The sequence below is a fragment of the Sciurus carolinensis genome, chromosome 12 (assembly GCF_902686445.1).
Source record: "Sciurus carolinensis chromosome 12, mSciCar1.2, whole genome shotgun sequence".
Lineage (NCBI taxonomy): Eukaryota > Metazoa > Chordata > Mammalia > Rodentia > Sciuridae > Sciurus > Sciurus carolinensis.
The window spans coordinates 82,092,820-82,119,546 of NC_062224.1; the positions used below are offsets into that span (position 1 = coordinate 82,092,820).

Consider the following 26,727-nt stretch of genomic DNA (forward strand, 5'->3'; position numbering starts at 1 on the left):
GTGGGAAGGGAGGCACCTTGCAGCATGGGGGCGGGAAGACCAGAATAAAACTCCCCTGCAGCAAGAACCAGAGAGAGAAGGCCCCAGCTGGCACTGGGGAGGGATGCCCCCTCACCCTCCCCTACTCTGCTTCTCCTAAAGCTTATAAATGCCCCAGACATGAGCCAGCCCAGGCCCCGCTACGTAGTAGACAGAGCTGCATATTCTCTCACCCTCTTCGATGATGAGTTCGAGAAGAAGGACCGGACCTACCCAGTGGGAGAGAAACTTCGCAATGCCTTCAGGTAACGTGGCCCAGAGCCTGGTCTCCGCTTTCCTCTGCTCCTTGCCAAAATCCCTCCTGATCCAGGGCATGGCTCCTGCACGAGGATCCCTAAGACAGGATGTAGGGAAGATCTGGGAAGGGGAGGTTCTGGACCCTGAATTTTAGAGTCTACAAACTCATCTGTCCTGAGACCCCCAAAAGGAGATGGGGAGTAGGAGCAAGAGCCATTTGCAGTTTCAGAAGGGCTTTAGAGCATCCCTGACCCCCTGCCAGGGTCTCCCCGTCATCTCAGTCCATTCAAGTCTCTCTTGGGTCTGTCTTCAAATGCGCTTTAGATGGACAGGCTATGATCGGGAGGGGTAGGGAGCATCAGAGCCCCCACTCTGTGATGTTTGTCAAAAAATACCTGAAGCCACCATATCCCATATCCTTTCTCTTCTTTCCCTCCTGGATATTCCTTCCTGCACCTGGTCCAGAGAATTCCTAAAGGAGACCCTAAATTCCTGGACTCTCCTTAAGGGAACCTGCCAGGGCATGGTCCCACCAGCCTCCAGGCTCTTTCTGCATGCAGATTCCCCAGCTGTGGGCCTTGCCTCAAAGGAAGAGGACACCCAGGCAATGCGTACCTGTACCCCAGGAGCTAAGGCCACAGCTTCACTCTGCCCCTTCTAGACTCCTGGCAGACCTCACTCAGACCTAGCTCTGGGTTGGCGTGCACTCCCTCGTTCCCCTGGAGAAATAGCTGATTCAGTTACCTGGATTGAGGTCACTGGCAGCAGTTGAAGTGGAGATGCAGGTGGAACTGGTTCAGGCTGGGGGAATCACCCACTTGAGTTTTTACTAAAGCCCCAGCCCAACCTGCTTCCCTTGGGAGGCTCCATCTCTGCCTAGGTGCAGTCAAGGCCATGGGTGCCCAGGGTTTGGGCACCATACCCAGAGCTATGTTCCTCAAACTTATGGGCTCAGCCAGTCTTTGAGCCCAAAGTAACCCTAAATTTGGGTTATTTTGGTGCTGAGGGAATCGGGGGGGTGGGGAGGGTCTACTGCTTTCCTAAAAGATAAGCTAGTGACAACTCCAAAGGGAGCCAGGGAAATAATCATTCCCATGGTGCTGGCATGAGAGCCTAGGACAGTTCCTGGCACACAGAAGACACTCCGTAAATATGTGATGAATGAATGAATGAGTGTCTAGAAAACTAATCCCTCTTTCCATTTCTGAGACCTCTAGAAATATTTTTGACATTACTTCCAGCTCTTTGCAGACTTTGGATTTACCCAAAATATGCCAGGGTTGCAAGACGATTGAGCAGGCACTAGCCCTCGAATGCCTTGTTATTCTACCCAGGCAGCTGTCTGCCGAGGAGTCCAGTTTCCTCTACCACAAGCCAACCCCCTGCAGAGCCCCTGCAGGAGGGCCCCCTGGTTCTCTTCTAGGACCAGGCTTTAGAAATGCACGAAGCTCTTTACCACATTCATCTCCCTTCCCACCATCCCAGGGATGAGGGAGGCACCTGGGAGCCCCGGAGAAGACTGGACAGTCAGAGGCCAGTGGCGATGCCATTCCACAGAGTGTTAGTTGGGACAGAAAATCTGCCTCGACTTTTCTGGACACAAAGCATTGTCTGTATTGGTTTCAGTCTTGGGTGACATCCAGGGGACCCAGTGTCAGGGAAACTATTGTTGAGCAACAGTAAAGAGCAGGAATTGGTGGCGGGCAGGAAAGGAAGCCTAATCAGAGCAGGCCAGTGAGTCACCAGATGGGCCCTGAGTATTTGAGTTCCCTCAACTGGGAGAAGAAAAGAAAATGCCCCCCACCCTCTTCCAGTCATCAATCCGCCGGCTGTCGCCCTTGAATTCGTAAGCCCTTGTTCCTGCCGCTCCTGAGTTACCATGAAAGGACCTCAGGGTGCTCAACAAACAGGGAAGGGATCAACTCTCCCTACCCTGTGTGGCCAAGGAACAGCTCTCCCATTCTTCTCCCCTCCACCCATTCATTAGCCAGGGGGAACTCCAGCTCGAGAGCCATGGCACAGAAAGGTCAGCGAGTCAGCTGCAGTGCACCCCACAGGGACAACAGAGCCTTCCTTTTGGGGGAAGTTCAAGAAAAAAGGCAGCAGGCAGCCCCGACTCAGACCGATTCTTTTTTTTTTTTTTGGTATGGGTATTGAACTCAGGGGCACTCCACCCCTGAGCCACATCCCCAACCCTTTTCTCTATTTTATTTAGAGACAGGATCTCACTGAGTCGCTTAGTGCCTTGTTTGTGCTGAGGCTGGCTTTGAACTCATGATCCTGCCTCAGTCTCCCGAGCCACTGAGATTACAGGTGTGTGCCTCCATGCCTGGCTCCAGACCAATTTTGAATACTGCCTCATCCATTCCTTTATTTATTTTTGTTTTACTCAACAAATAGTTCGCAAGCATGCCTCTGTAAAATTCAGGGTGTACAAAGAGGAGCGAGAGAGACAGGCATTTCACCCTCATGGGGCGTGCTGTGTAGGGACAAATGAAAGGCAAGAATTGTCACAGGATGCCCCCAGAGCTGCAGGAGCCCAGATGAGGGCAGTCAGGTCTAGACTCAGAGAGACAAGAGCTCAGAGAAGCCGTTCCTGGAGAAAGGCCTTCTGAGCCAGGGGTGGACCTGACACCTGAGAAGCCTGAGCCACCCTAAAATCCACACCTTGAAGCTAAGCCTTGTAGACTTCCCAGGTGAGCAGTCAGCAGTGAGAAGACCTCCAGCTGGTGCCCAAGGTGTTTGACAAGCTCTCCAGAGAAAGTGCCTGCCTTCTCTCTTCAGAATCCCGGGCATGCTGTGCGGGTGCTCAGTTTCCCGAGATCCAAATGAATTGTGTGAATTAATGAATGAAATAAGTGGCATGTTATCATCCCTCTCCAACCTGCCCTCCTTCCCTGCAGCTGTTCCTCGGCCAAGATCAAAGCCGCAGTGTTCGGGTTGCTGCCCGTGCTCTCTTGGATCCCCAAGTACAAGATCAAGGACTACATCATCCCTGACCTCCTGGGTGGACTCAGTGGGGGATGCATCCAGGTGCCACAAGGTGAGGGGTCCCCTCAGCCAGTCCTGGCCTGCTGCTCCCACCTCTTCTTCTCCCTACTTCCACCCCATCCCTCTGTGAACCCTCAGTAAGCCAACTGTGCTCCTGAGCTGTCCATCTCTTTGTCCCCTGCAGGCATGGCATTTGCTCTGCTGGCCAACCTTCCTGCAGTCAACGGCCTCTACTCCTCCTTCTTCCCCCTCCTGACCTACTTCTTCCTGGGGGGTGTGCACCAGATGGTGCCAGGTAAGGTCTCTCTTCCTTTGATAGTCAGGATGACCTGAACCTCAAGGACAGATAGCATGGCCCAGGGGGTTGGGTTCCATTGCATTCTTCTAATGTGGTACTGATTGATCCTGGAGGGATGGTCACTGTCCTCAGTTCCAGGTCCTCAGTGACCTTGGAGAAACCACTGAGCTCAGTCAGCATGACCTGTTCCATCCCCCTCCCTGGAAAGAGAGGAAGAAACAAGATACGCCCTACACTACACAGGCTAAACAGATGTGAGAAATCACTGTCCAGTGGCCACAGTGGTCTCAGCAGGCCACTGAAGGGACATTTGGAATTCTCTAGGTGAGTTAGAGAAAAAAAGGCCTGTCCACAAGGGCTGGTTTCTGGTTCAGACCCTGCTTGTACTTCCAAGTTGGTGCCCTCACGTGTTGATGAGATCGTGTCGACAGGTGAGGTGAAAGCATGATTGGTTAGAGATTGCAGAAGGTGACCGGACATCAGTGGCATTGTCACACTGGAGATGAGCCGTGGAGGTGCAGGGATCCATCCCCCCGGGGTCGGGATGCTTTCCATGGGTGTACTCCAAACCTCTGATTTTCGCTGGCTGGGTGGGGCACCACAGGTACCTTTGCCGTTATCAGCATCCTGGTGGGTAACATCTGTCTGCAGCTGGCCCCAGAGTCGAAATTCCGGGTCTTCAACAATGCCACCAATGAGAGCTATGTGGACACGGCAGCCATGGAGGCAGAGAGGCTGCATGTGTCGGCGACACTCGCCTGCCTGACTGCCGTCATCCAGGTAAGGCGGGTGGCCCCCAGCCCTGCCTGGGTCCCGCTTTGGGAGGACACCAGGCTGCCCTGCCCCTGCCCCAGAGCCCCCAATTTGATGATAGGTCTAATTTAGGACTCTGCCTCCTCCGTCTTCCCCATCCCAGAGCCAAAAAGTACCTTAAAAATTCAGAGTATCTTCTCACCTGTGCCAAGAGCATGACCATTCCTGAAACCAGCAATGGCACCTGATGAAACTATCCTAAACTTAGAAACTTCCAAAAAGACTCACAACCTCTCTCCACTGCCCCCTGGAGAAACCCAGCTCTCTGCCAGCATTCCTCATGCCCCTCTGTCCCAAGCCAAGGCAGCGGGTGCACGACATAAACTGAGTTTCTCCCAGGAAATGCAAAGGAATCCCCTGGGCTTAGGGAGGGAAGCCCAGCATGATAGAACGCAAGAGCAAGAAGCAGCCTCCGAGAGCACCTCTCATCCATTCATTTATTCAGTCCCCTAATGTTTTTTGGTTGATTCACTGTGCTGGGAACTAGGCTGAGCCCTAAAGATACAAAGATAAGTAAGAAAGAGGCTGTTCTCAGTTTCTCCCAGCCCAGCAGAGGAAGTAGCCATGTCAACCAACAAATGAATGTGCAGTGAGATAAGAAGCATCCTAGAGCTGTGTACAAATGCCTGTGGGGACACAGAAGAGAGAGTCAAGGAAGACCTCAAGGAGGAGGTGACATTTGAGCTCAGTCTGAAGGGTGAATGGAAGCTAACCAGTGACTGAAGGAACAAGCACGGGGGGATGGGTGGGGCAGAGGGGCAGCACCCCAAAGCCCAGAGGCCTCAGAGAGGGAGTCTGACCAGAAATCAGCAAGGAGCATGTGGCCAGAGGGTAAAAGGCCAGAGAATAGATCAGAAAGGTATTAGAGGCCAGACAACAAAGTTAGTTCTGTCCCCTAAGCAGTGGCTTTGGATCCAATGGGCAGTTTATAAGGATTGCTGGGGCTCCAGAGAAGACAGCTGGTTGGAAGGTGGATTAGAACCAGGGAGGGACCTGTTGGGAGACTCTGCAGAGGCAGGCAGGAGTCACAAGGGCCTAGACCAGGGTGGTGGCCATGGAGAGGGAGATGGGGGTGGACGCTGAGCCAGGAGCATCAGCAGAGCTTGGTGATAGATTGGATGTGGGAGGTGAGGGAGGGTGACTCCACCTTCTGGCTTGGGCAATCAGGTGTATGGCGGTGTCATACTGAGAGAGGAAGCACTCAGAAGGACCAAGTTTATTTTGCAGATAAGGAAGTCGAAGCAAGAGGGGTGAGGTGAAAAAGACCTGACAAAGAACTGAAGGTCTGGTGGTGGGCACGTAGGGCACAGAGAGAGCAGGAGAAAGCCACTGCCATTCCAGTGTGGCGTGGAGCTCCAGGCCTGGGTTGTGCTGGGCAGGTTGCAGGGGTGGCTGACCCATCTTGGTCTCTCCCACCACCCCCTGTCTTCCTCGCAGATGGGCCTGGGCTTCATGCAGTTCGGCTTTGTGGCCATCTACCTCTCCGAGTCCTTCATCCGGGGCTTCATGACGGCCGCTGGCCTACAGATTCTGATCTCCGTGCTCAAGTACATTTTTGGATTGACCATTCCTTCCTACGCAGGCCCAGGGTCCATCGTCTTTGTGAGTCTGGGGGTGCATCCTGCAAAGGGGGCAGGCCTCAAGCAGGTGCCTGAGCGAAAGTTCCTGTCTAAGGAAGTTGTGAGCTGCTCGTTCTGAGATGTTCTCAGCAACGGCGGGCCTTCCCACCATGGAAGGGGGTGTTGAACACATGCGCTCCAGGGCTTCCTGAGATCCTCTGTGGTTTATTCCTGCAGAAAAAAGAAATGCACATTCCATCAGTTCCCCCATTTCAGTGCCCCAACCTGTCCCTGCCTGGGAAATCCTTCCTTAAGTCTAATCTTCATCCCTCCTTTTGTTTGAACTCTTGTAGAGAAAAAGAAAGTATTTCTATCCTAGCACGAGTGCCCCACACGTCCTTTGGGAGCGGGTAGTGGGAGATGGCAATGTTCATGACCAGGGTCTGTGTTCTGCCTTTGTGTACCTCCATAAGCATCGATGGCATCTCTTCCTTGAGTCAGGCACCCAAGAGCGGGGTAGTATGGGAGGAAAGGGTGGGAGTCTGTGAGCCTCATGCTCTCTCCCCCAGACCTTCATTGACATTTGCAAAAACCTCCCCCACACCAACATGGCCTCGCTCATCTTCGCCCTCATCAGCGGAGCCTTCCTGGTGCTGGTGAAAGAGCTCAACGCTCGCTACATGCACAAGATCCGCTTCCCCATCCCTACGGAGATGATTGTGGTAAGGCCTTGCCTTGAGCTGGGGTGTTGGGGGGACAGGGATGGAGGGGCTGTGAGAAGAGGAAGAGCCAGGGGAACCCCCACCTGTCCCTCACCCTGCCCCTCACCCTGCCCCTCCACTGGCAGCCAGAGGGACAGGAAGTCACAATGAATCTATTCCATGTCCCTGCCCTCGTGTGTGGGGCTTCCTACTCCTTTGGTGTGTATGTGTGTGTGTGTGTGTCCACCCCTGGCCCAAAGGAGGCAGGAGAGATTTGGTGCCTCCAAAGAAAAGAGAGACTGGGGAGAGACATCTGCCCTGGCCCCAACAGAAAGCCGATCCCCATTCTCCACTTTGGGATTTGCAGGTGGTGGTGGCAACTGCTATCTCCGGGAGCTATAAGATGCCCAGAAAGTATCACATGCAGATTGTGGGAGAGATCCAACGTGGGTGAGTCCTGGTGATCCAGAGGCCTGTCCCCGCCCCCACCCCACTGCCCACCTCAGCCTGGGCTCCATTAGAGATGAGATGATCTCTGTGAAAGTCACCTAGAAACGGTATGGCACTGGTCACGGGTGAATTTTTACTATTACTTGTTACCACGAAGAGCCCATGACAGCCAAGGCTGGCTGCTTTATGGAAAGTGAGTTGTCACGGCCACCCTCCCCTGCAAGTCTCACACAATCAGTGCTGTTCAGCACAGCCTCCCTTGCTGGCCCTTTGCCTTGCTCTTGGCTCTTTTTTATCCATGCAGAAAGGTGCCTATTAACCAGATTTGTTAAGCATCCACGTTGTGCCAGGCGCCAGCCTGGGCCCCAGGAGGACAGGGGCAGAGCTTGTCCTACAGAGCTGAAGACAGCATGGGAGGGAAGTCCACAAGCCCTGGAGGTCTGTGTCTGTAAACTAGTGAGTGCAAAGAGGTCAGAATCTGGACACGAACAGGCAAGGCCCTACCACTTGCCAGCTCTGTGACGAGATTCTCTAAGCCTTGCTTCTGCCTTTGTGAAACAGAAGTCATGGTGCACGCCCTCCAGGGTTGCAGTGAGTGAGACTGGAAGGGACGAGTTAGGAAAAGATGCCCCTGGTGCAGCAAGGGGCCCGGCTGGCCCCTAAGGGCTGAGGAAGCACTCGCCTGCCCTCCCTCTCCTCACACCTCTGGGCCCTGCCTCCTCTCTGGCTCCTTGGCAGGTTCCCCACTCCAGTGTCACCGGTGGTTTCACAGTGGAAGGACATGATAGGCACAGCCTTCTCCTTGGCCATCGTGGGCTACGTCATCAACCTGGCTATGGGCAGGACTCTGGCCAATAAGCATGGCTATGATGTGGATTCTAACCAGGTAGCTTTGGTCGCACTCAGCAGGGCTGGGCGGAATGGGCCAACAGAGACCTGCGAGAGATTTCTTGGGACTCTTTGAGCTGAGGGCTTGGGGGGACTCTAATCCCAAGAGGCTGACCTTCTCTTGACTGGTAGTATATGACTTCATGGCAGCAGGGTCAGCCCAAGAGGGAAGTCCAGCATGCACACTTACGAGTTTTGGTCCCTGGCCTCCTCCTCACTCTGCCCTCTCCCCGCAGGAGATGATCGCCCTCGGCTGCAGCAATTTCTTTGGTTCATTCTTTAAAATCCATGTCATTTGCTGTGCTCTCTCTGTCACTCTGGCTGTGGATGGAGCTGGAGGAAAATCCCAGGTGAGCCCTGCGTGAGGGGTGGGCTGGGGTGGAGGTGTAACAGAACCCAGCACCACCACCCAACCCCCATCCTCTTCCTACTTAGTCTCCTCTCCACCAAAGGCGTCTGTGGGAAATCAACCTGGGGCAGGACTTCCACAGCATCCCCCGTTCCCAGCTCTTTCTCTGAATAGGTGGCAAGCCTATGTGTGTCTCTGGTGGTGATGATCACCATGCTGGTCCTGGGGTCCTACCTGTATCCTCTCCCCAAGGTAAGATCCAAACTGGGGAGCAGAGAATAGCAAGAGACTGTAACATCAACAATCCCTAGGAGGGGGGTAGCTCTTAGATTGTGAAGCTCTGTCGTTGTCACACTTCATCTCAATCACAATCTGTAAGATAGACACGCAGGGTTTATTCTCCCCATTTCACAGGGGAGGGAGACTGAGACTGAGAGAGTCTACCTGGTGAGACAGCTCATGGTGTAGTCTTCTGGTCTTAGGGTACGATCCCCAGGAAGCATACACACTACCCATGAGTGCCAGGTGCTGGCACTGCCCAGCTAGGAGGGCTTAGTAAGAGGTATTCGAGGATAAGGGGAAGGGAGCAAGGACAAACATGGGGCTAGGTTGAATCCATGGCTCTAGCAACTGCATGTTCCAAACCTAAGAGCGAGTGGAGAGGTTTGGGGGTTCTGCCAGAAGTAGTGTTCTAGAACTCCGGCTCTATGCTGCCAGTCTCAGATCAGGTGTGCAGGGAGAAGGGAGTACCCCAGGTGACCTGGAACCACGTTCTGCCTCTCCAGGCCGTGCTGGGAGCCCTGATAGCTGTCAACCTCAAGAACTCCCTCAAGCAACTCACCGACCCCTACTACCTGTGGAGGAAGAGCAAACTGGACTGCGTAGGTAGTGGGCAGCTCAGGGCACCTGTCCAGGCCCTGCCCCTCCTCCAACCCACAACCCCAAACTACCCATGCCCCTCTGGTCGGCCGCTCCCTGATCTGGAGAAAGACATCCTATGTTTAAACACTACCTCAGTCATTCCCTAGCTCTCTGGTCAATAGCAAGTTCCTTAACTTCTCTGACTCTCATCTTCCTCATCGGTGAAATGAGTATTTTATACTCTCCAACCTCTAGGGTTTCTTATGAGGAAGAAATGAGATCCTGTGTGTAAACTGCATGCTATCCAAGTTGTATTTGTGCTCAATAAAACTTAGTTACTCTTATTTTTATAATTTACAGTTCAAAACAGCACAAGAAAATCACTTTGTAAAAGAAGTTTAGAACATAAAGCCAGAGGATCAGGGTCTTGCGCCAGTTACTAGACTTCTCTGGGCTTCTGTTTCCTCACCTATAAATGAGGGTGATAGTTATGTCTGTGTCAGACACTGGTTCTGTGGATTAGGTGAGATCACAGAGGGAAAGCACCAGGTAACCACAATCTGCAGCATGACTTATTGTCATGATTAGTCACGTACTCCAACTGCGGCTCCCACTGGGCAATAGTAATGCAGGTTCCCATGTACTAATGACATTGCATTAGCTGCATTTAAGCCAGAGAGGGGATTTGCTAACCTCCTTCAAAGATGACGAAACCAAGGCTCCAAGTGGTTAAGTAAATCATCAAAGGCTACTAGGAGGCAAGGGGCTGAGTGGATGGAAACTCCAAGTCTTGGATTCCAGACCCCTGGGCTATTGTGTCTGCTGTGAGAGAGAGGGTCATCCACTAGGTGTAGAGAAGGAAATCCTCAAAGTCAGAGCAGAGAGTGGACTATCTGATGGGGGGTGATGGGGATGGGATGAAAAATTATGTCCCAATTCCCAGTCCAAGGATCTGCTTTTTTCCCAGCCCAATAATCTGCCTGCCATGGTGATGACCTCATATATCCATATATTGCTGAGGTTCCACTAGACCTTCACCGCAATTCTCTATGGGAATCCAGGCTGACTGATCTCTTTTAGAGGAATCTGGGGGACCCTGAAGGCCCAAAATCTACACAACCAGGTCCCAGGTTGTCAGTGCAAGTTGGAGCACCTGATTTATTGATCACCCATTGACCCCAAAACTGGGAGCTTTGCATTCCTTAACTCTTTGATCCTTCCATGAAGTCTTATTATTCCCTTTTTGGATTAAGAAACTACAGCTCACACAGCTAAGAAGAGAACCAAATTTTGAACCTGAGATGCATGATCTTACACACTCTGTCTCCCTATGGAGGCTGGGGTTTCTATTTTTAAAATAAGCAAGGGCTTGGGGATGTAGTTCAGTGGTAGAGCACTTGCCGAGCAGGCCTGAGTCTCTGGGTTCAATCCCTAGCACTACCAAAAAAAAAAAAAAAAAGAGAGAGAGAGATAAAATGATCAGGCAGCCATACTCAATCTAAGAGAAGGTGATAAGTATAACCAAATTATAAATATATAAATCATTGCAAACCTACAATCCAAAGAGAAGGATGGGTCCGAGATTGTGCTGACAGAGAATAGACTTGGTTAATCCAGGAAGACTTCCTGAAAGAGGCAGTTTTTCTCCCCCAGCCTGCTTTTGACTTCTCTCTCCTTACAGTGTGTCTGGGTGGTGAGCTTCCTTTCCTCCTTCTTCCTGAGCCTGCCGTATGGTGTGGCAGTGGGTGTCGCCTTCTCCGTCCTGGTTGTGGTCTTCCAGACCCAGTTGTAAGTAACAACTTCCAGGCACAGCAGGGGTTGCTGGGCCAGCCTGCTGAGGGCTCTCACACCAAGGCCTGGCTTAGCCTGCTGCACCTGACGCCTTCTGGCCCAGGCCCTGGAGGTGCTGCCAGGGCCAGAGGAGGTGTGACCCGATCAGGACTGTGGGCACAGGCTGGGCTGTCTGACTTCCCATATCTAAAAAGCCCAGAAGAAGCCAGCATGGTCTTAGAGGGTTGGGGGTACAGAGAATTTACAAAAAGAGCAGGTGGGTAAGACCCAACTCCCTCCCAGAAGCACCACCAGTTCCTAAGACCTAAGGAGAGCACAGGTGCATGCTCTTCCTGTAAGGGATTGAGTAGGACAGGCCCAGGGCACAGAGAGAGGGTCTGGCCAGGGCAGGGAGGATGCTGAGTGTCGGAGAAACCCTGTCTGCTCTTCTTAAGAACTCAGAACCAGGAAGTGATGACTTCAGGGTCACCTAAGTTTGTCATTTTGTAAACTCTCACCCTTTCTGTCCCCTGAGCTACACCAAGGGCCCGCCTGACATTCCCCAAGTGTGTACTCTAACCACAGCCACCAGACATGTGTCTCCAGTGCAGAAAGACTAGCAGAGGCAAGCCCCGGGATGAGGACAGGACGCTGCTCTAACCCTGCACCACTGGGCTCCACCCCAGAATCCTCGCAGGCCCACAGAGCATCCTCTTCCATCTTTCTTTTTCTAGTCGAAATGGTTACGCTCTGGCCCAGGTCATGGACACTGACATTTATGTGAATCCCAAGACCTACAATAGGGTAGGTAATCCAAGCTGGTGACCTCACTCTTTTGCCTTGCCCCCACCCCAAGCAGAGGTGTTTAAAAATAGAAAGAAAAAACAACAGTCAAGACATTTCTGCAACCTGAGCTCAGTCTCCTTGTCACAGGTCCAGGAAATCGAGGGGATTAAGATCGTCACTTACTGCTCCCCCCTCTACTTTGCCAACTCAGAGATCTTCAGGCAAAAGGTTGTTGCCAAGGTAAGCCTCAGTTCTTGGTGACCAGAAGGGCTGAAGAAAGACTGACCCGAAAATGAAAGTAGAAAAGGGCTGGGAGCCAAGAGCAGACCACCCCTCTGCTCTTGGAGAGGCCAAGATTGTTGTTGGAACCAGGTGTGGTAGTGCATGCTTGTAATCGCCAACTACTTGGGGGGCTACTTGCGGCAGGAGGATCACAAATTCAAGGCCAGTCTGGGTGATTTAGTGAGTCCTTGTCTCAAAATAAAATAAAAAGGGCCAGGGTGGTAGCTCCCTGGGAGAGCAATTGCCTAGCACGTGCATGCCCTGGGTTCAACCCCTAGTGCTGCATAAAAAGTAATTAAAAAAAAGAAAGAAAGAAAAAAAGATTATTGTGGAATCTCTCCCTACAGACAGGTATGGATCCCCAGAAAGTATTGCTAGCCAAGCAAAAATACCTCAGGAAGCAGGAGAAGAGAATGATGCCCACACAGCAGAGGAAGTCCCTCTTCATGAAAACCAAGGTGAACAGAGGCCAGGAGCAGCCCAGCCCTGTGCCCATCTTGCCCCTGGTACCCCACCTCCAGCACCCTGAGAGGCAAAAACAGGAAGTCTGTGAGCACTGCCCACTGACCGCCGGGCAATCTTCTTTGGTGATGGGCTGCCAGCTCCCAGGGTAAACACTGAACTCCTATGTTCTAGCCAAGAGAGGGCACCGTCTGTGGACCCATGAACAACCCCAGCTGGAGAGCTGCCATGAATTTCCTGAGGTGTCCAGACAACCCAGAATACCATGGCCGGGGTGGGTGTGGGAGGCATGGAGAAGCAGGCAGATGGGGGAAAAATGCAAAAGGAGCTCTGCCGTTCCCACAGGGGCTTCCTCCTGGAGCAGAGTGGACCGAGGCTCCAGGGCCTCTGTGGCAGGGTCCTCCACTCTGTCTGGACTGTGGGAGACCAGGCTTGCAGGCCCTGCCTCAGGAAGGGGCTCTCGGGGCCTCTCCAGTGGGGTTTCCAGGGCCTATATTCACAGCACCAAGCTGAGCTGTTCACGTCCACCCTGGCGCTCCTCACCGGGCTTCAGGCACAGCGAAGACTGACTCGGTCATGGTCCCTGACTCTGACCCCCGCCCCACCCCCCAGACCGTCTCCCTGCAGGAGCTTCAGCAGGACTTTGAAAACACCTCCCCCACCGACCCCAACAACAACCAGACGCCCGCGAACGGCGCCAGCATATCCTACATCACCTTCAGCCCTGACACCTCCTCAGCTGCCCCGTGTGAGCCACCAACCTCTGCTGGGTCCCCCAGTGAGCCCAGTGACACCCTGGCTAGTGTCCCCCCCTTCGTCACCTTCCACACCCTCATCCTCGACATGAGTGGAGTCAGCTTTGTGGACTTGATGGGCATCAAAACCCTGGCCAAGGTGAGGCCCCCAGGGAGAGGGTGCCGGGCCCCCACTCCTGTCTCCACACCCCCTGTCCTTGGAACCCTTATTTCAACAAGGGGAAGGAGATTCGAGGCCCCTCAAGATCCCTTCTTTCCCCAGACGTGACCAGGACAAAATACTCCTTGCTGAGCTGGCACGTGACAATGAATCTCTAGAGAGGGCCACCAGAGTTTCAGGTCCCACTGTGCCAATCCATACCAGCAGAGGCCATTCCTCTGAGGCCACCAGGATCCCACCTCAGGGCTCTCTGAGTAGAGTGTAGCTTGGCTCTAGTTTACAATCTGCTGGCCCTTCCTATCCTCACTGGCCAACGAGGAGAGAAGAAAGGTAACACCAGTGCCCTCCACCCTTGGGTCACACCAGCAGCCAATAGACCCTGAGCAAATGTACCCTTTGGATGACTTCTCAATGGTCACCTCTGATGCCAGGGTATCAGCAAACCTCAGGGTGGCTCCAATGGAGGCAGCACGGGGGACCTGAGGGGTAGAGAGAGCACATGGACCAATGTCACCAGCAGCCAGCAGCAGTGAAGGCCCCCTGCCTGCCTCGGGCCTCAGCCTGCCTCCCTAGCCTGGACCTGCCTCCCGACCCTGGCTGCAGCCCTAGGCTCTCTGAGCCTCAGCCCTCCCCTGCGGTTTCTGCCTGAAGCCACAGAGCCCGAGAAAGAGGTGGAGCTGGGAATCTAAGCTACTAAAGAAAAAAGATCTAGCCCCCTAAGAAGGGCCACCATGACTTTAAGTGCCCGCCACATTGGCAAAGCCCCATTTCCGCCCCGCTTTCTAGAGGAGCCTTCGGCCAACACTCCAGAGAGAAGTGGTGTGCTCTGCTGCTATTTTTGTCTTTGGCTGCCAGGGCTCCCTGGGTTGCTTATTTGTTTGGCTTTCCCTCTGAAGTAGGTTTTGTGAGTCACTTTTGAGACCCACTCAGAACATTCCTTTCCTTCTGCCCCCACTCTCTGTCCCCAATGCCTGCCCCACGTGTCTAGCTGAGCTCCACGTATGGGAAGATTGGAATCAAGGTCTTCTTGGTGAACATCCATGGTAAGAAACTGGGGACATTTAGGGCACTGAAAGGCTGAGGGAGAGGGGAACAGATTGGTGTGGCACTGAACTAGAGCACCCCAACATTCCCCTGATCTGCTGACTGTCATAAGAGCTTCACATACAAACCATTCATAAGAGATGGGTCAGACTGCATGAGGAGTCTCCTTGACCAAGTGGAAGGTCATGGGGTAGAGAAGGGACAGCCAGAACTCTCATCTGCCCCATCACTAATTTACTACATATCCTGAACCAAGTTACTTTCTCTGTCTAGGCATCCATTTCCACCCATATAAATTAGAGGGCTGATTAATGAACTTGAGGCTCCTCTCCCAAGCCAGAAGGTCCATGAATCTAAAGAAGCATAAAGCACACACATCCCCAGGGAACATACAGATGCACAGTCTCATATGCATGCAGCCTCCAAGGTCCTGGCTACAGAGCAATGGACGCTCATAGTGTTAACACATATGCAAAGTAAAGGGATGTGGAAGTGCAGCAAGTGCATACACACAGGAGCATTTGAAGGACACGGGCATGCATGCGCGCACGCACACACACAAGCAGAGGGTCAGATCCTAGCCAGCAGAGCTGCATGGGCTCTGCAGAGACTCGACTTGGTAATGATCAGCTTTGATGTGGTCTGGAGTTAGGATTCTTCCTATCCTTACTAGACACTCCATCCTAGAATTTGATAAAAATAAGGTCTGTACCACACATTGGAAAGGTGTAGGTGAACCAGAGGAAGATGAGCTTTAGGGGATAGAATTGGCGGCAATTTCCCCATGAACTTGTTAGTCTTTCCCTCTTGAATTACCACAAAGTACCGACTCCCTGTGTCAAACTGCTTCCTTGTGCCCTTGGTTACAGGTTCAGCATCTCAAGCACACGTTGCCCTCTGCTGTCCAGAACTGATATGGCAATGCCAATGCCATACCACCCCCACCTCTGCCCACATGCACCAAGCGTGCAAACCTTGGGCCTCTGTTCCTCTGCTCTGGGCTAACCATTCTTCCCCTCCCCCAGCTCCAATCCACATGGCTGTTATCTCTCTGAAGGTGATCTTGTCTCCTTCCAGCCCAGGTGTACAATGACATCAGCCACGGAGGTGTCTTTGAAGATGGGTGTCTAGAACGCAACCACATCTTCCCCAGCATACATGATGCAGTCCTCTTTGCCCAAGCAAATGCCAGAGAAATGGCCCCAGGACACAGCTTCCAAGGGGTAAGGTCCCTGCCCCAGGGAAATCCAAGGGTACTAAAATAGCAGAACCAAAGGACCTGAGAAAAGCCCAGTGTGCTAGCGCATGTCTGTAATCCCAGCAACTTGGGAGACTGAGGCAGGAAGATCACAAGTTCAAGGCCAGTCTCAGCAACTTAGTAAGACACTGTCTAAAAATAAAAAATAAAGAAGGGCTTTAAATGTGGCTCAGTGGTTAAGCACCCCTGGGTTCAATCCCCAGTACCAAAATAAAATAAAATAAAATAAAATAAAATAAAATAAAATAAACATAAGAGGCATTAGAAAGAATGCAGGAGAAGGTTTGAGTTCCAACACCAGTTTAACTTTTAACTTTCCTGAATCTCAGTTTTCTTATCTGTATAACAGGCACCAGCAGCGACCATTGCCTACCTCACAGCATTTCTCTTTTGGTTTTGATTTAGGATTAGATGATAATTATCTCTCTTCTATCGTTCAAAAACTATTTGTAGATTCTAAAAAAGACCCTTTGTTGATATCAGTTTCCCTGTGGTACACAGAACATTATGCCCTATACTCGCATTGCTCACCACTCCTCCTTCACCCTTTCTAAAAGGGCCTTTGGGACAGGGAGCAGGAGGAGCCTGCCTGTTTTGATTTAGCAGGACTTGAAGATTTCAGACTGCTGACAGACAGAGCCTGCATCCAAGCTTCTGGTTTAATTTCCTAGTTCCATAAGTAATATGCAAATGAGATACAAATAACACTGTCTGGGATGAGAAAGCTAAGGAGTCAGGAAAAGTCCACTTCATTGGGGCCCTTGTCCCAGCCACCCCTCCCTCACCCCCAGGCCCCTCTCAGCTCAGCCCCTGCCCTTGGCCTTTCAAGACTGTTTGTTCCCCTGTCCTCTGCTAAACCTCTCCTGCCCTCTGTGGACTTTTCTGGCCCCAGAGCAATGATTTGATCTTTGCCTTAAAAGAGGAAGAAGGTGAAGCCATCTGTTCCAAGTGCTGAAAGACTGTCCTGGAAAACCCAGGGCCTTGGCTCCAGCCCTCCGTGCTCAGAGGGAATCTCTCAGGGAACAGTAGGCTCCCCTGCTTCAGGAACCCCATCCATAGAGGGAACAGGGAGACTTGGGATGAATCCTCAGTATTTGTTATTATACCAATAATGTCCAGTTATTGCAGCTTATATATATATATAGAGAGAGAGAGAGAGACTTTATTATTTATATATTGAGAAATAATTTATATATAAGATGTATTTGCTTGTTACAGAGTACATTCATGTGTATATAAATTACACACACACACACACACACTCTCTCTCTCTCTCTCTCTCTCTCTCTCTCTCTCTTTCTCTCTCTCTCTCTCTCTTTCTCTCTCTCTCTCTCTACTTTGCAATGTCGTGGTGAGAGAGAAAGCTGCAAGGTGAGTCTGATTATCCTACATTTACAGATTCCCAGAGAGAGGAAAGGAATTCTCCAGGTCAGGCGAGGGGGCACCAGCCTTGTAAGCTAAGGAAACCTTCCCTCCCTCTCAAGACCAGCAAAGGAGGGGAGGCCCTTTGCACACCTGCCTGGCGTCAGGGGAGACCACAGCTGGGCTGCATTCTGGGAGGCAGTGAAGGCAGGGGAGGGAGGAGCAAGAGGACAGATTGATTGTGCAGGAAACGTGGTGCCCCCCGGGCTCTGCCATGCGTCCTTCTTGCCGCCATGCCTTTGTGCCTCAGTCACTGAGCTCATTCTGCACTGGTTTCCCTCCCTCCAGGTTCCAGGGGACACTGAGCTCTCCTTGTATGATTCAGAGGAGGATGGCCCCAGCTACTGGGACTTGGAACAGGTGAGCAGAGGGAGGCAGGCCTGGGGGGGGGGGAGGACGGGGGGGGGGGGGAGGACCCTGCACAAAACAAGGCATTCGGAGCTCTCATGTCCAGCCAGAGCAGTCACCTTGAATGCAACAAAGTTTCACCCTGCCCTTTCTTTTAATAGCAGATCTTAATTCTTCTCACTCCAGGAAAGTCGTCCTGGGGCTAGGGAGAGGTGCCAGACCAAGTCCTAGAGAACTGATAGCTATTCTTAACTCTACTGCATCACCCTGTGATCTGGAGAAAGCCACACACCACCACTAGGCCCCAGCGTTTATCTTCTGTAAAATAAGGGAAATGTGCGTGATACTCATCCCCACAAGATTGGCAGTAGCAGGGTGGTAACAGGAAGTCATTTGTTCTTTCACTAATTCAACAGGTTATTTATTTACGGAGTTGCAGGGTGGGCACAGAGCCGTGAACAATACAGAGACCCCTGCTCTTGCCAGGCACATGCCTGTAATCCCAGGGGCTCGGGAGGCTGAGACAGGAGGATGGCAAGTTCAAAGCCAGCCTCAGCAGCTTAGAGAGGCCCTAAGCAACTCAGCAAGACCCTATCTCTAGATCAAATATATAAAGGGCTGGGGATGTGGCTCAGTGGTTAAGTGCCCCTGGGTTCAATCCCTGGTACCACAAACAAAACAAAACAAACTGCTCTTAGAAAACTCTATTCTGGCAAAGTCAGATGAATTTTAGGGGTACAAATGCATTATTGCAAGTGAACAGGCCGTATGAAATAAAAGTTATGCAGATATGAGGGGTCATTGTCCCCCAGAGGGCCCATGAAAATTTCTACTGCTCCAAAGCCCCATTAAAAGAAACCAAATGCCTAGGTTTAGAGAAATCCGGTTTTGGATCTTTGAAAAATAACATCTCTCTCTGCCTCTTCCCATTCTTTGGGGGTCTGGGTTCCATGGTTCTCTGAATCCATCTCTCAGAGTGCTGAAGCAGGTGGGAGACACTAGAAAACAGAGCTGGAGCCACAGAGATTTGGCAGGCTGGTTTCTATGCCCCCTTCCAGCACATTCCAGAAACCCTGTATAAGACTGAAATAGCTTATCAAAGGAGACACAGCCTTCACAGCTTTACCATCTGTACAACGTTACAGATAATGTCCCCCTCTCGTTTCTACCCTCATTCTATCTAGTGGAGAAAATGAAACTGAAAAACCGGGAAGGGACCAGTGGAAGGTCACCCCGCTCACCAGAGGCCATTCACAACTCAGTTCTAGCATCTTCCCCTGGCATTGCTATACCAGTTCATCTCCTAGGCTAACCCTGCCTCTCCCCTGTTCACACACATACACACACACACACACACACACACACACACACACACACTCACTCAACTGAAGGTCCCCACAGTCACCTCTTGGTCAGTCATCCTGACCCCACAGTCTAACACTTTCTCTTGCTCTTCCCCCACCTTCCTGTGGCCCCTTAGGAGATGTTCGGGAGCATGTTCCATGCAGAGACCCTGACTGCCCTGTGAGGGCTCAGCTGGTTCCCAGGCTGCCTCCAGAGCACCTGGCACCTGGAACTGCACAGAGGACAAGCCCAGGACCACAGGAATTGACAGGAGAGGAAAGCGTGTCCTCCAGGACTCTGGCTCCTCTTTCCCCTCCTCCTCCTCTCTCTCCTCTTCTCTCCTTCCCCTCCCTCCCGCCTGAATCCCTAGAAAGAGCCATCTCAAGCAGCAGGAAGACCCTGTTCCTACAGGGGTAAGAGTCTGGAGAACCCACCTGTCACCCCTCCCCTGGCACTCAGACCCTGTCCAGCAATGAGCAAGCCTCAAGCTCACCCATCTCACCTAACCATGGCAACTGATGGACACTTTGACTTCCAAGAATGAGTCAAGAAGAGAACAAGTACAACTGTGCAGACCTGGTGTGGAAGCTCCATAAACAGCCCTGTGACTGTGTGGCTGGGCCTAGAGGGGATCTGGCTGTCCCAGGACACAGATGAGCTTGCCTCCCTCAGCTGCCTCCCACTCTGTGCCTGGACCATGTGCTTTCCATAACCTAGAAGTCTCTCTCTTGGTGACTATGTCCCTTCCTCATCCTCATCCCAAGGTTGCCCAAATGGCCACTGTTCAGCACTGCGGATTCTACCCATGCAGTGGCCCAGGGCCTTCAGATCACTAAACAACCTCCCCAGGGGCGACCGGCCAAAGGACTGCTTTGGTCTCCTGAAACATCACACCGCCACCCCAGGGTCTGTTGGCTTCCACTTGAGACTGGGTAGGAACCCAGAAGAAGGGAACCCAGGCAGAATCCTCTGACAACCTAGCAACACATACCAATTATTCTGCAGTTATTCTCTTAGTACTGGAGACTTGGAAGGAGGGGTGCTAGTATGAACCCAGGGTAAACTGGTAGGACTTGAACCCTAACAGTCCCCCTGACCACAGGACCTATCGAGGAACCACCTCCTCTCAGGAAATCTTCCTTGTCCTTCTTCGCTTGGCAAAGTGCCCATCAATTTAACTCTCCCTTATCAGCTTGTAGTCCAGAGTCATAATGGAGACCTGATGAGAGGGAGGAAGTTCTCAGGGATCAAGTGCATCCTCCAATTGGATGAGATGCAGAGAAGGGCTAATCCAGATTGAGTCTTCCTCCAAAGGGATTCCTTACCAACCTCAGGACCTGAGGCCATCTTCCTCTAGGAAAGATGCAAATTGGGGTCAAAGATCTCCATGCATATGGAGGTAACTAGAGGACCCCACTGTTGACTTGAAAACAAATGGATTTCATGAGCGAGTGTTTTGGGAAAATGCCATGGAAGTGCACAAAGAAATCTTCTGGCCTCTCCAGTTGTCTTTTGTTTTTGTTTTTGTTTTTCCAAATTTTTTCAGTTTAATGACCTCCGCCTCAACAGGTCAGGGTGGCTCAGCCTGGGAAAACATCCCAGCATCTAACTTCAGACTGACCTGTGCGTCTGTGTGTTGAGTGAGCTCGTCAGCTAGCAAGCCTCCTTAGAGTTAAAGGAGAGGGTGCTGGGGAAGAGCCAGCACATTCTTGGCCATGGGCATTGCTTCTCTGTGAATTCATTATGCCATCGCGCTGCCAATGGAACTCAAAACTTGGAAGGCGGAAGACAATGTTATCTGGGATTCACCGTGCCCAGCACTTGAAGTGCCAAATTCCAGGAGGACAAGAACCTTAGCCAATGACAACTCACCCTCCCCTACTCCACCTCCTTCAAAGTCCAGCTTGGGCCCAGGAGCTGGGGGAAGGTCACAGAGTCTCAGGACAGACTAAGTGAGAGTCCCCCTTTGTCTAGATCCCCTGGGGACTTGATGAAGTGACCATTAACCCCCAAGGCCAACCCCAGAACTGAAGGGGATTGCTGACTCACAGTGTCCTGAAGTTGGGACTCCGACAGGAATCTGCAACTTACTTGTCCAAGACAAAAAGTACTCACCGAACCCGTGGTGGAGGTGTGATTGGAAACACATAGGATGAGGGAAAACATTGAAGAAAACTTCAGTATTGAGATGTTTTGGAAAGTACACAGATGTGACATAGACCACTCTTCTGGACATGATTGAGGCAAGGCGGAGAGGCGGGCACGAGGTAGCAAAATAATCCAGAATTATCCAGAATTTCAATACTTTCGAATATTCTGACACTTTAGTTGAGGTTTTTTTGGTTTTGTTTTGTTTTATTTTGTTTGGTTTTTAACAGTACTGGGGGTTGAACCAGGGCTTCACATACGCTAGGCAAATGCTCTACCACTGAGCTACATCTGCAGTCCTTGTTCTTACTGACACTAACCTGTGATATGATTCCCGGGAGGACTGGGAACTTATCTCTTGAGATATTTGTGTAATTTATTTAATTTAAATGCCATTTTCCTTTTGTTCATTTTGGTAATAAAGTGGTTTGAATATGAACAAATGCACATGTTCGAGTGGTTTCACAGATAGGCAAACAAGTCACCTTCAAGGACAGCTGGCTTGGCTTTGCACTATCCTGAGAAGCAACAGTACCTGAAATTTCCTTTCGCGTCTCCTAACACCTCTCCACATTCTGGTGTTCACTCCTGGGACTAAATTTTCATGACCCAAACAAAGAGCAGAGACTGAGGAGAGAGGACCAGGAGGAGGGATTTGCCTACCCAGGATCAGATTTGAGGGTCAACTCTGTGTTTTATGATGACTAAGAAAATTGAAATTCCATCAGCCCTACTGTGGCCCCTCCATTTACCAATTCTTCTACATTCAGGAGATGCCTATGATGGGTCGATGACATCAAAACTCAGCAGAACCTTGAGGCTCTTCTGTTCGAATCCTGCCATTTTCCTTTCCCCTTTGACAACTATTGAAAGGAGATCAGGGTCCAACTTTGAGTATTGACAGTAAGAAAGGGAAGGAGATAAGAGAATTCAGAAAAATAAAGAACAAAGGCACAGAGGGGACAGAAATAGGATGAAACAGAAAGAGATGAAGGACCAGAGATAAGACAGAGGGAAGAAGGAAAGGGGATGAAGGATCAGCAGGACAGAGACGCATGGGAATGAAGAGATGGGGAGAACCAAAAGAGGAAGGAAAAGGTGGAGGAGGAGGGAAATGTGTTCCAGAGGCAGAGAAGGCAGGGTTTCAAAATGATATTCATCTATAAACTAATCTTGTTTTATCCTGCTGTTCAGCTGCACTGTGGGATTTGGGTAAATGAGTAATTAACACCCCTTCCATTTGAGTTTTAGATTTTTTTCCAGTGATGCTATCTTAGCCTGAAAGCATCATCTGAGACCAAAGCCTGTGCACAGACTATTTACTAGTGATTCCAGGGAAGAAGAGTGACAGGTAGGAGGAATGCAACAGGGAAAGAGGCAAAGCCAGCACAAGAATGAGTCACTGAGGCAGTCCTGCCAAAGGCAACCACCTTCCCGCGACCCTACGGGATGCATCTGCGAACTGTCTGGAGAAATATTTAACCATCACTCCCGTCTTCCATTAGTCAAGGGTAGCCCATGCGTGTTAACTCTCCAACAATTATAGGTCGCATGGGTATGCGTGCAGGGCAGTTCCCAAGGTGTCCCTTGCTGGGGCAGGAGGGAAGCCCCCTGGGCAGGAAGGAAGAAGTATGATATGGCTCCAGGGAGGGGCCAGCAGGTAAAGCTGCTCAGAAGTGCTACCCCGACAGGTTTAGGAGAAGGGGACACATGAGTGGCATCTAAAACAGATGCTTTTTTTTTTTTTTAAGGGCTGGGGATTGAACCCAGGGCCTTGTGCATGCAAGACAAGCACTGTACCAACTGAGCTACATCCCCAGCCTGTACTTTTTTAACTTCTCAATTTAAATCCTATTTGTAGCTGGGTTTGGTAGTGCATGCCTGTAAACCTAGCTACTTAGGAGACTGAAGCAAGGATCACAAGTTCAGACCAGTCGGGGCAACTTAGCAAGACCTGTCCCAAAATTAAAAACAAAAAAGACTGGGGATGTAGGTCAGACGTAGAGAGTCCCCAGTACCTGAAAGTAAAATAAATACGTAAAACCAGTTTTTGCCTAGGTTGTATTACTATAGTGCAGCTTTAGTAGTGTTCAGGAGTAGTGTCAAAACATCTATAAGACATTCATTTCATCACCCTCAACTGAAATGGGATACTTTAAAGACTATGAATCTCTGAACATGTTCAAGGAAAGGGAAGCTAACTCCTCCCCATGCTGGGGATGCCGTCAAAGGAGCCAGCCCTGGATGGCAGATCATACAAGATGCAAGGTGATACTAAGACTTTTCAGCTCTAAGACTCTGAATTGCATAAAATGAGAGTAGAATCCTCAAAATTACATAATTTGCTTCCTACCTTTTTTTTCTAGTACTGGGGTTTGAGCCTGGGCCCTAGTGCTCTACTGCTGAGATACATCCCCACTGCCTCCTACTTTCCAGAGCTGGGGGCAGACATGTTTCCTTCTGTGAGGATTTTTTTTAACCAGGGATTGAACCCCGCGGTGCTTAACCACTGAGCTACATCCCCAGCCCTTTTTATTTTTTATTTTGAGACAGAGTCTTGCTGAGTTGCTCAGTGCCTTGCTAAATTGCTGAGGCTGGCTTTGAACTTGCAATCCTCTTGCCTCAGCCTCCTGAGTCACTTGTATTACAGGTGTGTGCCTCTGTGCCCAGTCTGCTTCCTTCACCTTTTTTTTTTTTTTTTTGGGGGGGGGGTGCCAGGAGTTGAACTCAAGGGCGCTTAATCACTGACCAAATTCCCAATCCTTTTTTATATTTTATTTTGAGACAGAATCTCACCATTTTGCTTACAGCCTCACTAAGTTCCTGAGGCTAGCTTCAAACATGTCTTCCTTCGCTTTTGAAAATGGAAAAGCAGGACCTTGATCTGCCTTACTGTCATGGTTCTCTAGGGAAACCTCGAGTCATGTAGATTCGAGTGGCAAGAGGGTAAGTTGACTGACCCTGGGATCTGCTGAGACTCTGAACTCTAAAACCACAAAGGAGCTCAATGATCTTTAAAATCCTTTCCTTCTCTTCTTATGCTGCATTGCAGGATCTCCCATAGGTTTCACAGCTGTCTGCCTGACATCGCTCCCTCCTTTCCCCAATCCACCTCTCTCTCTACTACTTTTCTTTGCCAAATATCCTTTTTTCCCTTAGAAGATGAGTGCTTGTTCAAAAAAGTGCTGAAGATAGGAGAAGCCTTTAGGCCAACACATCCTGTCCCTGGTTCAGAGAGAGCATGTCACTCAACCAGAATACACTTAGGAAGGACTGATCTCCCATCATCTTGAGCACCCCCTTGTTTCATCAAATGTGGGGTTCATCCAAGGTCCTATGGGGGGACTGAATTTTGGGGTGATACTCAAAAAACAAACCACAATAATCACCAGATTCAGACCCAACACATTTTACCAATCTCTTAACTCTACGCTTCTGTTATAAATCAAAGATCTGAGGATGAACTCTCCTCCTCTCTTCTCTCTCTCCCTTTAAACTGTGTAATCTCATGTTTCATGTTCCAGATAAACTAATCTGTCCTATATAGTCACTGCTGGCTGGGAACCATTCTCAGTCCTTTGCTTTAACTAAAAATCATGCTGGTTCTCATGTTTATTTTCACATTCTCTGTACGGGATCCTTGGGGAAGTAAGTTATTCCAATCTTGACCCGTTGCCTTAATAGATAAAAGCCCTGGAGGACAGTGTGCTCCTCCCTCTCTGGACTCTTATTTTAATCAAGATAAACACCCACCCTACTGGTACTATCTAACTGAAAGAATGACAGCCCTACCTTCAGGGGACAGCAATTACTATACTTAAGATGTGTTCTGTTTGACATCAGACCTTACCATGAAGAGACAGGACTTCCATGAGGCGTTCATTCTTCTTCGTGATCTAAAATGTCAGCTATAAACAAATCTCTTTCTATTAAAACTTACCTAACTTTGCCCTATCCAAAAATACCTCAAAACTCTACAAGGTTTTTGTGTCCTTGCTATTTAAACCAAAACAAAACAAAACAAAAAAATAGTAAGTTCTCCAGTACCCCCAGGTTACTTCATCTCTTACAGATTTTTTCATGAAGGATAATTTTCCTGAGACCTAGCAGGGGTTGTCAGGCACCTAGAAAGCTACTTCATGGGGATGAGGATGCGCATACCATTGAAAATTTGCAGACAATACGAACAGACTTAAAAGTCTGATCCTCGGACGGACTCAGAGTACTCCAGATGTTACTTTATGGGACAGACTTGAAAGTCCAATCCTGGTGGGGACTCAAAAAGTACCCAGAGACCTGCTTCTGTTGTTTTGTTTCTCTTTTTTTCTTTTTAGAAAACCACGGGAGGCGGGGAGAAAAACTTTGAAGCAGGCAAATAACAAGATTATGGGTAATTCAGTATCTGTTCCTAAGAACTCACCATTTGTGTGCTTAATAAATAATGGAATTAATTTAAAACAGAGGACTTAGAGAAAAATGAAATTGACTTTTTTTTCCCCCTCTAACATGACTTGACCCCAATATAAATTAGAGAATGGAGGTTTGTTCTGCATATGGGAAAGAAAATGAACAGAGACCTGACTCTCTGGGTTTTACCCCATGGTTGTTTGTTTTAAAGACCAATTCTTCAAGGGCCATTTCTCAAACTCACTTGGGACTAAAGGCAGGAGAATAAATCTCCCCTTTTAAAAAGTTCTAAAGAAGGGAATAAACAGTGGTGATTATTGACAAGGATCTACCTCAGGGATGGACAAGTGGCCACCTGAATCATTGATTCAGTGTCTGACATGATTGATAGACAAGACCATCCCCAACTGTACTGGCCTCCCCAACTACATAACCTATTGCTCACTGGGTCACACAAAAGGCATCTGGGATAGACGGTGTTTGGGTTTCTAGAATTCTAAATCTGGTGTATACTTTGGTGAGCAGTTTTAACTTTCTTATCCCCCACCTGCGTGTACCCAATACCTCGTCTACACAAACCGTTCAAAAAGAAAAAAGGAGGCTCTGTCTTGGTCTCTTTTCCTTTGCCTGTCTCGCAAGACACTTTCTTTTCTGCTTCTTGGCTAAAGGGGGACACCTGACCTATTGGTGAGTCTCCATAAATAAATCCCTGTAAATCCTGCCTGGACTCTTGCTCTAGGCAACAGACAAGCTTCCAACACAGACTTCAAAACAACTCATTAGGCAGATATTTTATTAACGAATCTCAAAGGAAGTTTGAATGAGGTTGGATGGGTATAGAAAGCTCTCTTTGCCCTTATTGAAGAGTAGCATCTAATTAAAAATCAGATTATAAGGACTTATCAACTAGATATCTCTCCAAAATATGATTTACATAACTCTTTACAAAGGAGGTTTCTATTTGTAAGGGTCTCTCTCTCCTCTACTATCATTCCTTCCCCCATACCCCCTCCCCTCCCTTCACTCCCCTCTACCTAATATAAAGCAACTCTACTGTTGATTAACTCTTACAATAGGAAAAGATGTGGTTCAGTGGGAGAGCACTTGTCTAGCATCTGTGAGACCCTGGGTTCCATCCCCAGTACCCCCGAAATAAAAAAATAAAAATGTGAACCTCAACTCATTAAGAAACAGAGGAAAAGGTACTAACCTAAGTCTGTATGACAAACTCCCCCTTTAAACTTCTCACTTTCACTGGGCCTTGCCTATACTCTTCTTGGGGATGTTTAGACTGTTCTGTTCTTTATGAGGTAAAATTTCTACTTTGTTTCAACTAAGTCATACTCTTCGAAGTG

General features: G+C 49.9%; 1 protein-coding gene across 3 annotated transcripts in view; it reads left to right on the top strand.

Moving 5' to 3' along the window:
* Slc26a9 (solute carrier family 26 member 9) overlaps nt 1–21,383 on the top strand; it is a 28,614-nt gene extending 7,231 nt beyond the window's left edge. Inside the window, exons 2-21 of one of the 3 annotated variants that reach the window (XM_047520808.1) lie at nt 142–284; nt 3,180–3,319; nt 3,452–3,562; nt 4,170–4,345; nt 5,816–5,980; nt 6,507–6,659; nt 7,006–7,088; nt 7,827–7,974; nt 8,213–8,326; nt 8,500–8,577; nt 9,111–9,206; nt 10,868–10,974; nt 11,691–11,760; nt 11,890–11,982; nt 12,372–12,482; nt 13,099–13,380; nt 14,390–14,444; nt 15,523–15,668; nt 17,414–17,485; nt 18,954–21,383. In XM_047520808.1, coding sequence (XP_047376764.1) covers nt 160–284; nt 3,180–3,319; nt 3,452–3,562; nt 4,170–4,345; nt 5,816–5,980; nt 6,507–6,659; nt 7,006–7,088; nt 7,827–7,974; nt 8,213–8,326; nt 8,500–8,577; nt 9,111–9,206; nt 10,868–10,974; nt 11,691–11,760; nt 11,890–11,982; nt 12,372–12,482; nt 13,099–13,380; nt 14,390–14,444; nt 15,523–15,668; nt 17,414–17,485; nt 18,954–19,001 — 2,373 coding nt within the window. In that variant the 5' untranslated portion in view covers nt 142–159 and the 3' untranslated portion in view covers nt 19,002–21,383. Of the gene's footprint in view, nt 1–141; nt 285–3,179; nt 3,320–3,451; nt 3,563–4,169; nt 4,346–5,815; nt 5,981–6,506; nt 6,660–7,005; nt 7,089–7,826; nt 7,975–8,212; nt 8,327–8,499; nt 8,578–9,110; nt 9,207–10,867; nt 10,975–11,690; nt 11,761–11,889; nt 11,983–12,371; nt 12,483–13,098; nt 13,381–13,503; nt 13,581–14,389; nt 14,445–15,522; nt 15,669–17,413; nt 17,486–18,953 lie in introns of those variants that run through there. The other 2 variants (XM_047520809.1, XM_047520810.1) reach the window with 2 other exon arrangements.
* Nucleotides 21,384–26,727: the final 5,344 nt, after the last annotated feature.